The sequence below is a fragment of the Manis javanica genome, chromosome 7 (genome assembly GCF_040802235.1).
Source record: "Manis javanica isolate MJ-LG chromosome 7, MJ_LKY, whole genome shotgun sequence".
Lineage (NCBI taxonomy): Eukaryota > Metazoa > Chordata > Mammalia > Pholidota > Manidae > Manis > Manis javanica.
The window spans coordinates 128,647,668-128,663,513 of NC_133162.1; the positions used below are offsets into that span (position 1 = coordinate 128,647,668).

Sequence of the window (15,846 nt, forward strand, 5' to 3'; positions counted from 1 at the left end):
TTAGAGACAGGAGGGTGGGACTGGACGCAGGGTAGGGTCAGGATTCGGCCGGGTGAGCGCCGAAGGGCGGGACTCGGCCAATAGGAGCTGGGAAGGGCGGGGCTTGCCCGAGAGGGGGCGGTCCCGGGGAAGCACTCGGCGCGGCCGGCGCGTCTTTCCGCCTCACCTTGCACCTGCGCCTGTGTTTGCATCTGAGCCTTTGTGCCAGCGAGGCGTGCGCTGACTCGAAGGGTTACGGGTGGCGGGTGACGGGGACGCTCGCTCGGCTTGTCATGGCATACCCGGGATACGGAGGAGGGGTGAGTCCTGTCCGCTTCGTCGCGTCCTGCGCCCCCGCCCCCGCGGGCGGTGCCTACACGCCGGGCCCGCCCTCCGCCCCTGCTCCCGTCGCCCGCCTCCGTACGGAGCCGGCCGGGCATCCCACGGAGAGCCGCAGGGGTTCCGAACCCTCAGGGCCGCTTAGACGCGTCCTTACGAGGCCAGGGATGTAGTGTGTTGATAGAAATTTCCTTCCTGGACCGGGGAAACAAAGCACCCTTTTCTTGTTCCAGTAATCTTTTGTGGTTCCTCCATCCCCCGCCCCCTGCCGTTAGCTTTGTAGACATTCTCTTTCCGAATTTTTTGACCACTTCTTGTTTTCTGTCCAAAGGCAATCTGTTCCTCTAGACCCATTTTTTTTTTTTGGCCGGGGTAGGGTTACTCTTTTTTACATACCTGTTTATTCTGCATCTCTTTTGAAAGTTGGAAATTGTAATTTGTGGTTATATACTCTTTATTTTTGAAGGTGACAGATCCTTTGATGGTCTCCGCTTTTCAAAAATCAAGATTAACCATCACATCTATTTTTTATGTTTTTAATCCATTCTCTTAATGTTTACGGTTTCCTTTTTTGTCTTTCATTTCATCATAATCCAGTTTTTAACTACCTCCTTGAATGCATTTCCTGGAGCTCCCATACTTCTTGCTTGCCCTTGCCCTTATACGTACCGCAGCTGTTCAAACTACTTGTAGTCTCTTACTCTTTGTCCTTTCCTCACCTCATACTTAGAATTCTTTTCTGTTTTTGCCTTTTGGAAATCTCTGCTCATCCTTCGCGGATGCAGGTCAAGATTTTTGTTCCAAATGGAATAATTTACAATCACGATACTAATTCCTCCTCCAGACTCATAAAAATGCTGAGTAAAATGCCTTTCTAAGGTATTAAATATGTATACAACGTTCCAAAGTGAAGAAGAAAGTAAGAGAGGCCCATAGCCATAGCCGGAGACAAACAGTATGTGGCCTCTGGGGTCAGACTATATGTGAACAGTGATCTCCTTACTAGTTATTTGACCTTAACAGGTCAGGAAACCTGAAGTTTCAGGTCCTCAATTGCAAACAGGGCATAATGCTTACATACATCATAGAGTTGTTGGAAAATAATCACATAATAGACGGAAAGTACTTAGAACAGTACCTGGGATATATAAAGCTCTCAGTAAATATTAGCTGCATATTATTATTGTTGGTATTTTTGTTGTTCTATGCTTACTGGTTTTGAAGAGGACTGTTGCTGGAATTATCACTTTAATGATCTGTTTTTGGCGTCTTGCTTTTTAAAAAATGAATATTTTCTGGTAGAGAGAGTGTTTCAAGCTTATGCAGTTTCTCATGATTAATTCACAATTTCATTGCATATTGCATTTACCATTGATTCTTTTATGTATGTGTCTTGAGATATATTACTTATTAGTTTCACTGCAGGTGAAGTTTTTTTTTTTTTTTACTTTTTCTCTAATGATACGATGGTAAACTCTTTTTGAATTGTGCCTCATGTTCATCTATTAGATGAAGTTTTTAGAGGCTGGAGGTTTTTTTTTTTCTGGTATACTTATTTTGATGCTGGGTAACATATACTAATCACCTGAATTATATCTGCATGTAGGATATCTATCTAGCATTTTTAGGTAACGGCTTTTGTGGTAGTGAACTTGGTAACTGGTAATTCTTCCTGCTTTTCAGTGGACTCCTCATAAATGTTTTCTTTTAAATTGACTTTGGTGGGTTATAGGTAATAATTTGTATTTATATTTGTGTAAATTTTATAATATTTGTAATTACCAGATTTCTCCTTTTTTACTCTCACAGTTTGGAAACTTTAGTGGTTATGTGGCAGGAATGCAGATGCAGAGGGGACAGCCGCTGCCAGGGCCCATCTTACTCCCTGGTGCGTGCTCTGGGTACCCTGCATATTCAGACAGTTATTCTGCAGCAGGAGACCCCATGTGGACATATTTCTCTGCTATTGCCGGGCAGGTGAGATTCTCAATGTAATGCACAATTATCAGTTTGAAAAAAATGATTGCTGTTTAAAAGAAATATCAACTTTTTAATTTAGGGTATCATTTTAAATATGTATGTAATTTGTATTATAAACTGATCCAGACTAATCTTCCTGAGATCAGAGATAAGAGTCGTGATGATTATTTCAGTTTTAAGAGTCTGTTAGTATGATCCATGATGCATTATTCATTGCACTAAAAGAGGAAACGGAGTCAGAGATGATCTGGAAAACAGAGATCTCAAGATAAAATTCTTGAGGAAGCTGGGCAGAATAGCAAAAAGGAGACATATAAATTGTGGATGGTTCTGGGAGAGGATTGATGGTAGAGTACATGAGGAGCAGGTTAAGACAACAGGGCAGAATGGAGGTTCAAATATCAGACTAATCAGCAGAGCCAGATTCACACTTGAGTCTTAGTCACATTCCATATCTCCTTTCTTTTATACTGTTCACGAAAAATTTACTGCATTTTGAATCTCATAGAACTTTGATAACATTTTTCATTCATTATTCATTCACTTAAGCATTCACTAGGTCCCATATGCTTTGCTAGAAACAGATGATAGACACAGAATTAATATATGTGGCAGACACTTTGTTTTTGTGACCCCAATTCCATTCATAACCTTCTTTTTCTTTCTCTTCTGTTGCAGAGGTTAGCCCTAACACTCACCATCCCAGACCCCTTTGTAACTAGTAAAGGTGCCATGTGCCATAGGCCTGGCTATTGAGATATAGATGCAATTTCTTTGGGATGCTTTCCTTTACCAAATGAGAAAAACCATGGAAATTAGTATTGTCCTTTGTGTTTCTTCATTCTTCCTGCCTAGAAAGGGACTTAAGGTTTGGAGGTAGTGACCTTAAGGCAACAAGCTTGAGATAAAGACTCATGGATAGGAAATGTAGAAAAATGTGAAGAGGTTGATTGCGTCATTAAAGTGCCATACAGTCTTGTTCCGCCTAGCCTCAGAAATCTTGCATAAAACAATAAATGCTATTGTCCTTAATAGCATTTCCCATTGTTTGCAGCTAAATGCAGTCATGTTACATTATACTATTTTTATCTGTAAGGAATTCGTAAGTAGTATAATACCGGGAATAGGTCTACCTATTTACTGACAATATAATAAATCTGTTTTATGAAATTACAACTTAAAAAATAACTGGACATGCATATTCAGAGACTTTTAACTGACATCTGAGCTATTTCAGTTTCACAACTGCCAACAACAATTTGCTGTTTTTACTGTTTGACACTTTTCTTCAATTTTCTGCAGTCTTGTGCTTTTGAGTAATTACATTCTGTGAGGACTTAGCCTTTGTCATAGTCTCCCTTATCAAGTAGGCACTAGAAATATATTAGTCATTCAGTGTGTCAATAGATGCATATATTAGTCATTCAGTGTGTCAATAGATGCATAAACTATCTCATTTTCAATTTTTAGTCTGCATATATAGATTTCATATGTTGAATTTTGCCTAGCTTTAAAGAATCAGGTATAATATCAGACCTATAGCCATTATGGTCCTAGAGCCCAATTACTGACTCTTCTCTGTAACTGGAGTCTTTTTGATCAGCCTCATGAATAATGATGCTCTATGACAAATATCCAATTAAAGGTTTCTGCAGTGTTTCTTTTTATGGGATAATGTTTTCTGAACAGTAATGATTCAATCACTAGTTGATTAGGGGAAATTCTGTTTTGTACCTTGATAAATACACACATGTGCATGTCAATAATACTAACAACTTTAACTCTAATGTGCATGCTACTTCTCCTTTTCCACACAGCAGCTCTGTGAGGTAGATCGGATAGGAATTAATTATTATAGAGAGTAAGTGGTGATTAAGATTGAGTAACTGAAAAAATGGGACTTAATGCTTGAATATCCTTTCAAAATCTTCCTATCAGTTAAGCTAACCAATGACAATTTGTTTTTTTATTAATGATCTACCTAAAACTCTTATTATTTAATTAGAAAATCCTGTTTTCTACCACTAATGCTGTGTGATTCAGTTGAGGGTATACAGTTGATCATGAACATCAGCTCAAACTGTAGGTAAAGAAATCCAAAACTACCACTTGGATTTTCTCCATAAAGTTTAGGAAGACATTTCTTATTTGTCAGTCAACTAAGATAACAAGTTTTCATAAAATGTATGAAATGTTAGTATGAAGTAGTGTGCTAGGAGAATGCTTTCTGATGGTGGTAACTTTTGGCAAAGCTGTTCAGGTTGTTTTTCTGACTCCCAAAATTCTATTGAAAGCACATGTAAAATAGAATTTAACTAACTAATTAGATTTTAGATGTTTTAATTAAATCCACACTTCAATGAGAAATTTTAATCTTTTCAACCTTTTGGAATAGTAAATGAACATGGCCACAAACTGTCAAAAATGACTATAGTTTAACCCAAGAACCAATGGTAATTGTCTCCATTCTACCGAACAACAAATCTGCTTTATACTAGATTTTGCACCAGGACCTGAGGATGCAAAGATGAATGAAATTTACAAAGATCTCTCTATTCAGAGGGATTGACATGTAGGAAATGAAAATGACATAGGTAAAGAAATGGTAAAAGGTGAACGGATAAAGATTATAGTGACACCAAGAACACACTCTGATCTTTATACTTACTCTTTTTGCCTAGAACAGCAATGTCCAAAATGAATATAATATGAACCCCAAGTGCAAGCCACATATGTAGGCTTAAAGCCTCAAGTAGTACATTTTAAAAAGTACAAAAAAAATAGGTGAAATTAATTTTTATAATAATTTGTTAAATTGAACCCAATATATAAAAAAAATACTAACATATAAATATGAAATCAATATAAAACTTACAAAATATTTGACTGTTTTTGTTACTAAGTCTTGAGAATCTGTGTGTATTTTTCACTTACAGAACCTCTCAGTTCTCACTAGCCACATTTAAGTGCTCAGTGGAACATAATTGTTAATGGCGGCGAAATTGGACAACCCAGGCTTGGAACTCTTTCCCTCAGGTGTCTGCCCCTTTACTTTCTTCATATCTTTCTCAAAACATACCTTATCAGTGAGGCATTCCTTAAGCATTTATATAAAATAGCATTATTTTTTTAAAAACATGATATTAGTGACAAAAAGGCTATGATGAATAAATATCCAATTTTTAAATTAAGGAAGTAGCACTCACTTCCGTTGCTGCCCCTTGATATTGACCCTGTTTAAGTCCGTAAAGCCTGTCCGACTTATGTGACAATTTTGTATGTGTAAGATATGCATATATATATATATATATATAAAACTTATGTTTTAATCTGCTTGTTCTTGGAAGACAAGCCCAAATGTTTATTAGAACAATGTAAGGTAAAGGATTTTATATTTCAGTGACTTAAAAAAGTTTTGTAAGATGAAGAGTTTATAAAAGATAAGAACTTACGTTGCTCTGGGATGTTTTCATGAATTTAATGGGAAATTTCCTGAGTTTTACAGCATTTAGTTCTCGAGTCTGATAAAATAATAAACTTAGTTTTTCATGGAAAGATGACACAGTCATGTCTGTAGTACGAGACATATAAACAGACTGTCAGCCACCTTGTCATAGGGCCGGGAAGCGGGGGAAAGGACATGTGGGCCTTGCAGGTAAAGGAGCCAGGAGAAATTTGACAAATGAAGTCTAAAACTTTTATTTTGTGGGAGGGGAAATAAGAAGATATTTTCTCAGTTTCATTCCATTCCAAAAGGGTTAACAATGACTAAATAATTTCATATTCTTTAATTCAAATTGAATTTATACTGACCTTTGATGTATATTTCTTAAGCCTAAAACTTTTCAGTTTTGCTTCTCTATAAACTTGGTTCTTTCTCTACAAAAGAACTTCCATACTCTTTCTTCAAGGTTCCTTCTTTGTCTCTGGAAAGAGAATTTAGAGAGAGGTCTTCTGTGCACTAAGTGGACTTTTGTAGAAAATATAGAAGAAACTCTTACTTGAACAGGTACTATCAGACCACATAGGATTGATTTCCCTTCATTTTAATTGGATTGGCACAGATTTTTAGTAAATTCTAATTTCTCTTTTATAGAAAGCTTCAAATTTGAGCCTTATGTTTGCACAGTATATTATTCTTATAATTGAGATAACAATTGATGAAGCTTAGTAATTCTCAAGCAGAATACCATCTTCCCACTTAAGAAAAGTTAAAGAAAAAATATTATCTTCAGTGTACTAGAAGACTGGAAACATTTTTTAAATTAAAAGAAAGAAAATCATTTCTACCTCTACTTCTGTTTTAATAATTTATAAAAGATTGTCCTTTAAAATTTACTCTTAATTGACAGTGACCTGGCATTTGTGTCATCATTTCATTGAGATATTGTTGACACTGGTAGCTGTAGTTCATTGATTGGTCTTTTTTTTTTAATCCATAATTCCTTTTTGGGTGACATTAGAAATATGCTCTTGGTTTTTCAGTATCTTGAAATACAGTAATTGGAGGAAAATTGAAAAAAGTATCAGATGAAAAATTTCTAACCTAGCTCCCTATCTAAAAATATCTGTAGTTTTTCTTTAAAGACTAATTTTCTAACTACTGAATTAAAAATTTTATAAGCAAAATCTCCCAAATATGTACCCATGTAGACATGGATAGTCTATTGAGAAGAGGGCTTCTCAGTATTTTTCCTGTTAGAACCACTGGAAGTTTTGTTACAGCGAATTCTTTGCTAAAGATCTATTAGAATATGAACATTTAGAGTGTTCCTTAGAAATAGTTTGTAAAAGTTATTTTTATTTCTTGGGGCTCTTACAAAGCTCGTTTTAAATTTGCCTTCTTGATCCTCTCTCAATGCTACTGTTTTACATTTGTGATAATATTTGTGATGCCTCCAAGTAAATTACTCTGTATTTTTGTAGAAAATAAGATGAAGTACTGAAACATGAGAGTATTCAACCTCTTTCACTTCCATTGTGATTTCTTGTTTGTTAAAAATTTTATTTCACATAAGTTCAAACAAGAATGTTTGGGTGATAATCTGAAGAATAGTAGCAAAATGCAAGGGACTCTAAAGTTTGCTAGAGGTAATGCTGGGGGGAAAAAAAGATAATTTTTCCTCTCAGTTAAAAAAGCTTTAGTATTCTTTAGAAATAATTTTCCCCAAAATGGACATGATGGGAACATTTTTTGACACTTCTCTGAACACATTTTGGGCATTTTCTAACTATTTTAAATAGAAATACAATGATTCTTGCCAGATAGTATTTTGAGCTATTATAAGAAAAAGTGATTTTGCTATTTTTCAGAAACAAAAAATTTTATTTGAAATACTTGAAAAATTAATAGACTATAATTTGTGAAAAAATTACTCGTGCTGTATGATCTGTAATGTGCCTTTTCTGTCAATAATTCTCTCTATAATTTTATAGTTGATAATAGAGTAATATTTTGAAGAATACGTATTTACTGATTGGCCTAGGACAGCCAATTAGTGTTTTAATATGCTTTTACACAACTGTGCATTACACCAGGTTATAATTATTTTTTAACAGGATGGTGAAGTGGATGCTGAAGAACTTCAAAAATGTTTGACCCAGTCTGGAATTAGTGGATCTTATTCTCGTGAGATCTTCTCCCCTCCCTCCCCTGCCCCTTGAAATTGGAATTGGAAATACATTGTCTAGCTTTTTGATCCCATACTTAAAATACTTAAAAAAAATTTTTTATCACAGATATACATGCACATAGTTTAAAGAGTCAAAAGATTCTGCAAGGCTTGTTTAAAAAAAAAAAAGAAACAACTGTGCATTGTGCGTTCCTCTCCCTCCAGTGAACTACTCATAGGGGAAATCTCTTCTGCTTTTTCATTCAGAGGATTCTTGTGAAAGTTCCGTCCTGATCTCAAAATAGCATGCTTTCTCTTTTTTTTTAACTATTGATTTTCATTTTGAATGATTCTCAGTTGATGTCCTGATTTGGAAGATAAAGATTTAACTATTTTTCATCGTTTAACTCACGCTGTCCCTGCGCTCCACACAGGAACAAATCCCATCCTCCCGTCCATCCAGTGTCGCTAGGTAGTAATTTCAGTAAATAGGTCAGTAATCAGTAGTTGCCTTATTACTATCAAAATGCTCTTCCTGTGTCTTGTGATAACGTATGACTGATTTTCCTTTTTAGGTGCGGCTTTTTGCTTTTCCTGACATTAATCGTCATCCTGGATCTTCTGGTTGTGCTCTACTTTGCATAGCTGTCCTACTGGCCTTCCTTCACCTTCATTCTGGAACCATCTATCCCCTCTCTTTTGAATTAGATCCCCCCTTTAATTCATCTCTTGCCATCTTTTTTAATTCAATAAAATATAACATTTATTAGCTTGTTAATAAAAGAGTGCATGAGAAGTAAATTTTCTGAGTCTTCATCTGAAAATGCTTTTATTCTATCCTCAGAATTAAGTAATTGGCCAGGTATAGAAAGCTAGATTACAAATTATTTTCACTTAGAGCTTTAAAGGTATTGTGCCATTGTTTCTAGCTTCCATTATTGCCTTATTTTTCTGTTTCCTGCCTGTGTGTCACTTGTTTCCCTTTCTGGAGGCTTGTGAGGTCTTCTCTTTGCCCCTAGTCTGACGTTTCACAGTACTGTGCCGGGCTGTGATGCGTGGGGACTCGGGCACGCCCAGCCTGGGAACTGATTTGTTTAAGTTCTGGGAAGTTTTCGTTGTGATGTTGCCTGCACTTTCTTCTTTCTGGAATGCCTATCATTTGGACGGCATCACTTTTCTTACCTTTTCTTTCCTGTGTCTTGTTTTCCTCTATACTTTTGGGGGAATTTCTGCTGTCTCCAGATCCGCCCCCCACCTCCCCCACCCCCATTTGTTTGATTGTCTTTCTCGTTAGATGCTTTTTTCTCAGGGGTCTGATGATCCTCAGCTGCTCATGTTCAACTCAAGGGCCGGCTGGCAGCTCTGAGGCTGTGGTTAGGTGCTGATGGTACCTTCAGTGTCTGGCGGTTTGGCCGGGCAGGTTGTTGTTCAGCTCTGGTATCGGTATCTTTAGGGATTTCCTTGGGGGCGGGTTGTCCACTTGATCTTGTGTCTGGGAAGAAGGAGTGAGGACTCAGCAGCGTTCTCAGTCTGTTGTAAATTGTCATTTAATTGCCTTGCTTTTAGTAGACAGCCCTGTTCTCAGTCGTGCCTGGTATCTGGCAGTCCAGAGACCTCTCCGGAGAATAAGGCCCCAGACTTGTACTGGGTGTGGGAATAGCATGGGAGCACCCACGGAGCTGAGACAAGGAGGGGATTTGGGGCTTTAAATTCTTCCTAAGTATTCAACCTCCATTCAAATCTCTACCTTCACACCCATTTTCAGAAGTACTGCTAATTCTTCAATGTTTGGGGTCTAGGATAACTAGATTTCTTCTCAACTTTTCTTATTGCAAGTTAAGGAATGAAACATCCAGTTTCGTCTTACTTTGTATTTTGTTGATTGTGAATGAATGTTTTAAAATGGAAATTTTAGAATTGCCCCTCTACTTAGTAAAACTTCTCAGTGACTTCCATTGCTCTGAATCTTAGAGTGGCATTGAAGACTTTCATGATCTGGTCCTCATCTGCCCTTCTGATGTCATCACATACCAGTTCTTCACCCTGAGCTTTAGCCAAATCCCTGACTCCGTCAGACTTCAGCCAAAACCCATCTTGTCTTTTGTGTTAGGAAGACTTAAGTCCTCCTTTTCCCCCTGTTGGTTTTGGTTTTATAATCACATATTAAATTATGAGGTCCTTTTATGAGAAGTGAGTAGTTTGAAGGTAGTAATTTTTATTTGAATAACTTTTTTTTTTTTTTTTTTTACCATGGACACTTAATAAACAATGAAAGTTTGTTGGTTGGGGTGGTTGCATATTTTGGGCAGTTTTTAAATGTTTTGTTTTATAAAATAGAAATTGTCATAATTTTACTTGGTCAGACTCCAATTCAAGTAATAAATATGTTTTACAGCCTTCAGTCTGGAAACCTGCAGAATTATGATTGCCATGTTGGATGTATCCTTGAATAAAAATAGAAAGTAGGAGAATATAGAATAATTGCCTTCTGAATATTAAGGCAATTTTTATTATAAATGACCATAGTAAACCTGAGAGTTTAAACATAGTTTGTGAGATCCTGTTTGAATTCCATATTCTCATTCTACATAGAAATCTACTCACATGCTACATTTGGCTACCTCTTGCAGAAACATACTAACAAATTTTTAGTCAGTTATTTGGAGTTTTGGGTTGGGTCAGTTCTTTTTGGTATCAAAATTAATTTTTGTTAATAAAACTATCAGAGAGATTACACAGGAAAAATGGGATTTAATGAATTCAAAGAACTTTGGGCAGCTCTTAATGCCTGGAAGCAGAACTTCATAACTATTGATCAAGACCAGAGCGGCACAGTAGAGCGTCATGAATTGAACCAAGCCATTGCTGCTATGGGTAAGAATATTAAAACTCTTTAGAATCCACATGATCTTTGTTCTTCAATCAGATGAATCGTGACTGTTTAAATTTGCTAACTAAAAAAAGATACATTATTTCACCAGCTGTTAAGTTGAAGATTATAAATTCTGACTAAAGATCTTTAAAAAAACCACTTTATGATTTTTCAAAAGATGATCTGTTATACATTCTGATTAATAAAATAATTTCTGCATTTCCTCTGTTGAGTATATTTAAATTTATTACTTTCATTGCTAGTACTCACCACTAGTGTTGCATTCTTTTGCAACTTAGTGAAATCTCTAATTTGACAAGAAAAGCTTACCTAAATCAAGTACAGGTTTCCATATCATAGTCTAGCTTTTCAGCAATAAAAACCATATTTTTCATTTTTCCTCTTCTTGTCATGTGTGGAATGCACTGTAGACTCCAAAATGCCTCAGAGTGGGAAGTCTGCATTTTATAATATTTTTAAAGAACAACTTTTAAAAATCATATTTCTTTCTACTTTCTTTCAAAAAGTGATAATATAAAATGGTGTTTAGCTTGTTTACAGTTAATATAGTTTTATGTCATTTTCTTAATTGTTTACCGTTGTGATATTATTTACATTAGTTTCTAAACAAAATATATTTGTAAGAAAATAAACCTCTTGGAAGTTAAAATCTGAACCCAGTGCAAGTTATCTCAAATTCCAATTTAAAGAAGTTAAAACTAATGGTTTGTTTTGTCTTATAATTAGACATTTTAGCTTAATAGATGGTCATTTTAGGGACAATCCTGGCTATATCATGTGTAGCTCGGTTATAGAGCATTAATACCTAGTGAATTAAACTTGTTTCTTAATTCAGCATAACATTGGAAAATTAATATAACCTTTTGCCAAAAAGAAAGCTACCAAAGAGTTCACATAGGCAGTTGAATGTAACAAAGAAGCATTGTATGTTACTCAAATTTAAGCCAGCTGTATATAAAAATACTCAAGGTATTTTGCTGAGAATGCTGTGGGAAATCTTAAGAATTTTTGTCAGTACCATTTACATATAATGGTATCAGTTTGCATGTTTTAGTTGCTACTTCTATTAATTTATGCCTTTTATTTACTTATAGTAAGTTTCCTGGATTACATTTTAATTATAGCTACAGATAGAATTTTTTCCTATTATGTTTATTATTGTTTTCCACTCTGAATGGATTACTATCATTTTTCCAAATCTAATCCAACAGTAATTCTAGGTCAATATTTTTACAGTGAAGTGTATACATATTTAGAAGTTGCTAAGAGAGTAGATCTCAGTTCACCTCATAAGAAAAATTTTAACTGTGTGGTGATGGATGTTAACTAGATTTATCATGGTCATGATTTTGCAATATGTACAGTATTGAATCATTTTGTTGTACATGTGACACTAATATGTCAATTATACGTCTATTAAAAAAAGGGAAATATAGGCTTTAAATGATACTAAAGATCACTATTAATTCTTGATATTCATTAAAGAACTATAAAATTACAGAATTGAAAATTTGAAGCACTAAAATGTGTGAAATACTAGACATTATTTCAATCAAAATACATCTTGAAAACACAAAAAGATAATTATTTCCTCCTTAGCTTCTTTATTATAAAACTAGTATTGTGATATTTATGTAACACTTCACTATTAATAGTGAAGACTGTGGTCATTTCTGTGTGTGTTTTGTTTCTAGTATATTTATGGAATGAATTTTGAAAAATTATGATTTTTTAAAAATGAATTCAGTGTTATGGTGTTCTTATGGTACTTAGTTTTAGAAGTTTTAATCTACCCATCTCTTTTTCTAGGTTATAGGTTGAGTCCTCAAACATTAACTGCTATTGTTAAACGGTATAGCAAGAATGGCAGAATCTTCTTTGATGATTATGTTGCTTGCTGCGTGAAGCTTCGAGCATTGACGGGTAATGACCTTTTAAAAATGAGTACAGTATTGTACAGCTGCTTTTCTGAATAGTGTCTCTCATTATTTCCTTCACCAAGTTTATATTATGTATTTTCCCCCTTTATTCACCATTAGACCTAATCAGAGTTTTACAGCTTTAAAAATTTAGGATTATATAAATAGTGAAAAATTGTTATAGCTCAATTTTGCAGTTCTCTTCATGTCTCAGTTGCCTGGGACATGAAATCACTTAAAATGTAATTGAGTATGAAATCAGTCATTTTTTAGTACCTGGGAACACCCAAGTATTTGAAACTATAGATTTTAAATCATAATAAAAAAGTACTTTTTTTGTTTAAAGATTTCTTTAGGAGAAGAGATCACTTGCAGCAAGGAGTTGTGAATTTCATGTATGATGATGTGAGTATTCTGAGTTAACACTTGGTATTTACACTGTTCTGATGTGTTCATAGTTGTCAAAAATTTGTAAATGCTCTCTGGTACCAACACTGGGAATATATTTTACAGACCGTTATTCCTTTCTTATATTTTTCAGCTGAATGCATATATGTAAGATTCAATACTAGTACAAATACCCATCTTGACTTCATATTAAACATAAAAATATGCATAAATTTTATGAACAGTTTTGGCAGTTGATTTTCAAAATGATTTGTTAAGGTAAAACTACCTTTTTTTATAAAGAGTAGTTTGCTTTTGCTGGTCTAAGAGAGACAGGAAATTTTCATCTATGATAAGTTAACAAGCTATTCATTTCTCATTTCAAAGGTTGCTGATTCCATTTTTTTTAGTTGAAGCTATAGGAAAATTATGTTTCACATGTCACATGTGCTTTAGTGTTTCAAGGTTTTTTTGTTGTTATGTGAAAGTTTTAGGATATATTGGTTTGAATTACACTTTGGAGACTTAAATTTCCCCTCTTGTGAAAATGCTTTTATGGAGTATTAAAAAGAGTACTAATAAAAAAAACCATTTTATTATTACCAGCTGATGATATTGCTTCTATATTAGTTTTTGCAGGGTACGATGGCGATTTAAATGTCTAGAATTTGAAAGCTGAAGAGATACTGTGAATATTTTTACTTGGAAGAAATGAACTGGACTAATTTGAATTAAACTTTTTGGGGCTTTAAGCATGTTTCTACTTGTTAAAATCTCTTTCCTTTCTATATGCTTTTATGTTAGTGCACAGTTCAAAGCAATGTAAGAAATGTTTTTGTATTTGGGATATTATTTCTTTTAAAAATGTAATGACTTTACTGATATGTGCATAGTGACAAAATATTGTTATGTGATTGATGTAAATATCTCTTAATTTTTAACATTATAACCCTAGAGATTTGAATGTACTTACAGGATAGATTATATAAGAAGTCAAATAATCAAAGCCTCATTAAAACTAATTTATAATTGTGTGGATTGCAAATTATACTTTGAAGTTTTGTTGGTAGTTGGTTTTTGCTGGTAGAATGAGCTAAAAGGGGAGCCTGGATTTTGTACCATATTTGAAATAGGGCTTATTCCTTGAGTACATAATTAGAGAACAGAAACTCACAGGTTTTTTCCTCTGTAGAAGAAAATTGTATGTCCTAGATTTTATCTTAAATCACTTTAGGTAGACCATAAATTAATCTGTAGTGAAATAAGACTTACAGGAGCCATTGTTTTTCCTTTTTTATTTTTTACAAAGTGTGTATTTTTCTTTGGTGTGGTTTTTTTGTCTTTTGTGGAAAAAAGTTTTAAATAAACACTACTTTCCCTCTGTACCTCATTTTGTTAATGGAGACATAGATAACCTAAAATGGCATCTTCCGCTAAGTCTTGATTCTTTGGAAATGATACATTTTTGAAATGTCAACTTTCAGATTTGTTCTCTTAAGAACGTTGTTGTTCACACATAATGCCAACTGCATATATAATCAAGTAATCTACCACTTTGTTTAAATATTCAGAAACCATAAGTTTTACTTTGTTGACAGCATTACCTGGGGGTTTGCGCATTAGTAAACCAGTCTTTTGAACCCATCTGTGTATGTGGGTCCTGAGTAGAGTGGACACCACAGCAACAATTTCTAAGTGGTGTTACTTTGGAAATTGCAAAGTCGAGTCACCAGGTCCTTAGCATTTAAGATCCCTGATATAAGCTGTTGTAATTGGCAAACACTCTAAGTCTTTCTTAATGAAGATTTAATAAATCACATATTATTCTTACACTTTATCTGAGTGTCTTCAGCTTAAAGGTGAATACAAAATATAATTATAGTGTGGCTGGTGACCAAATTAATACATGCTTTTTATAAAATTCCATGTTTTTTAAAAGATGGAGGATAAATAGAAGTATCTTGAAAAAAGTCTTTTATAAACTTACAGAATTTTAAATCAATTTTTTCACTTTTAACAGTCCTGGAAAGAAAGAAATGTGTAACCATTTTGACATTGATAATTTTATTTAATTAGCTTTTGAATTCATTGGTCAGCTTTATAAAAATGTATGAATAAATAATCCATATAATTCGGTCCTCTGGCTACTAATTTTTTTCATGAACATATATTTGATAATGTGAGAAGACATTAGCAGCCATAAAAAAATAGAGAATTCTAATTAGAAGTGTTGTATGAAAAAGCTAACAAACACTATTGCTCATGTTGAATAAGGCTGATAATGTGACTCAGCAGACTGGAACCTTAACATTCAGCTTATAGATAGTTGAGTTACTATACTGTTCTGATATCAGTTATAGTTTTTCTTACTTGGAGGTTCATGGTTGGGGTAAAACTTTAAAAATGACATATGGTATTATATGTTTCTGCCAAATGACACTTTGTATTAGAACTGTACACAATTCTCTAACTCATCTTTTCTGAAAGTGTTCTCATGACTTCTGGTCATAGGAGATCTACGAAGAAGGAGTCCATGGCCAAACATATATGGGAAATTCTAATCTTCCTCAGGAAGCTTGATAAATCCTACTGTACCTAAAATCCTGCTTAATTTTTTTGACCCAATTTTTCCCAAACTTTTTGACCAGAAAACTCCTTTCTCCAGCATACTAATGTTCCATGATATTAAAAGGAAAACTACAGGCCCAAAGACACAGTCACATATGTTAATATCCCT

At 34.4% G+C, this 15,846-nt stretch overlaps 1 protein-coding gene across 1 annotated transcript; it reads left to right on the forward strand.

The window, feature by feature from the left end:
- Positions 1 to 123: 123 nt before the first annotated feature.
- On the forward strand, positions 124 to 15,245 carry GCA (grancalcin). Its single transcript, XM_017661851.3, has 8 exons — positions 124 to 299; positions 2,128 to 2,295; positions 7,858 to 7,927; positions 10,306 to 10,349; positions 10,637 to 10,784; positions 12,613 to 12,726; positions 13,069 to 13,127; positions 13,740 to 15,245. The coding sequence occupies exons 1-8, from the start codon at positions 273 to 275 to the stop codon at positions 13,764 to 13,766; spliced, it is 657 nt and encodes a 218-aa protein (XP_017517340.1). The 5' UTR covers positions 124 to 272; the 3' UTR covers positions 13,767 to 15,245.
- The last annotated feature ends 601 nt before the right edge of the window (positions 15,246 to 15,846 follow it).

Excerpts from the sequence above, each read along its gene's own strand:
- GCA (XM_017661851.3), top strand. The coding sequence starts at position 273 with ATGGCATACCCGGGATACGGAGGAGGG. Across the intron at positions 2,296-7,857 it reads TCTCTGCTATTGCCGGGCAG|GATGGTGAAGTGGATGCTGA; the intron begins GTGAGATTCTCA and ends ATTTTTTAACAG. Across the intron at positions 12,727-13,068 it reads GAAGCTTCGAGCATTGACGG|ATTTCTTTAGGAGAAGAGAT; the intron begins GTAATGACCTTT and ends TTTTGTTTAAAG.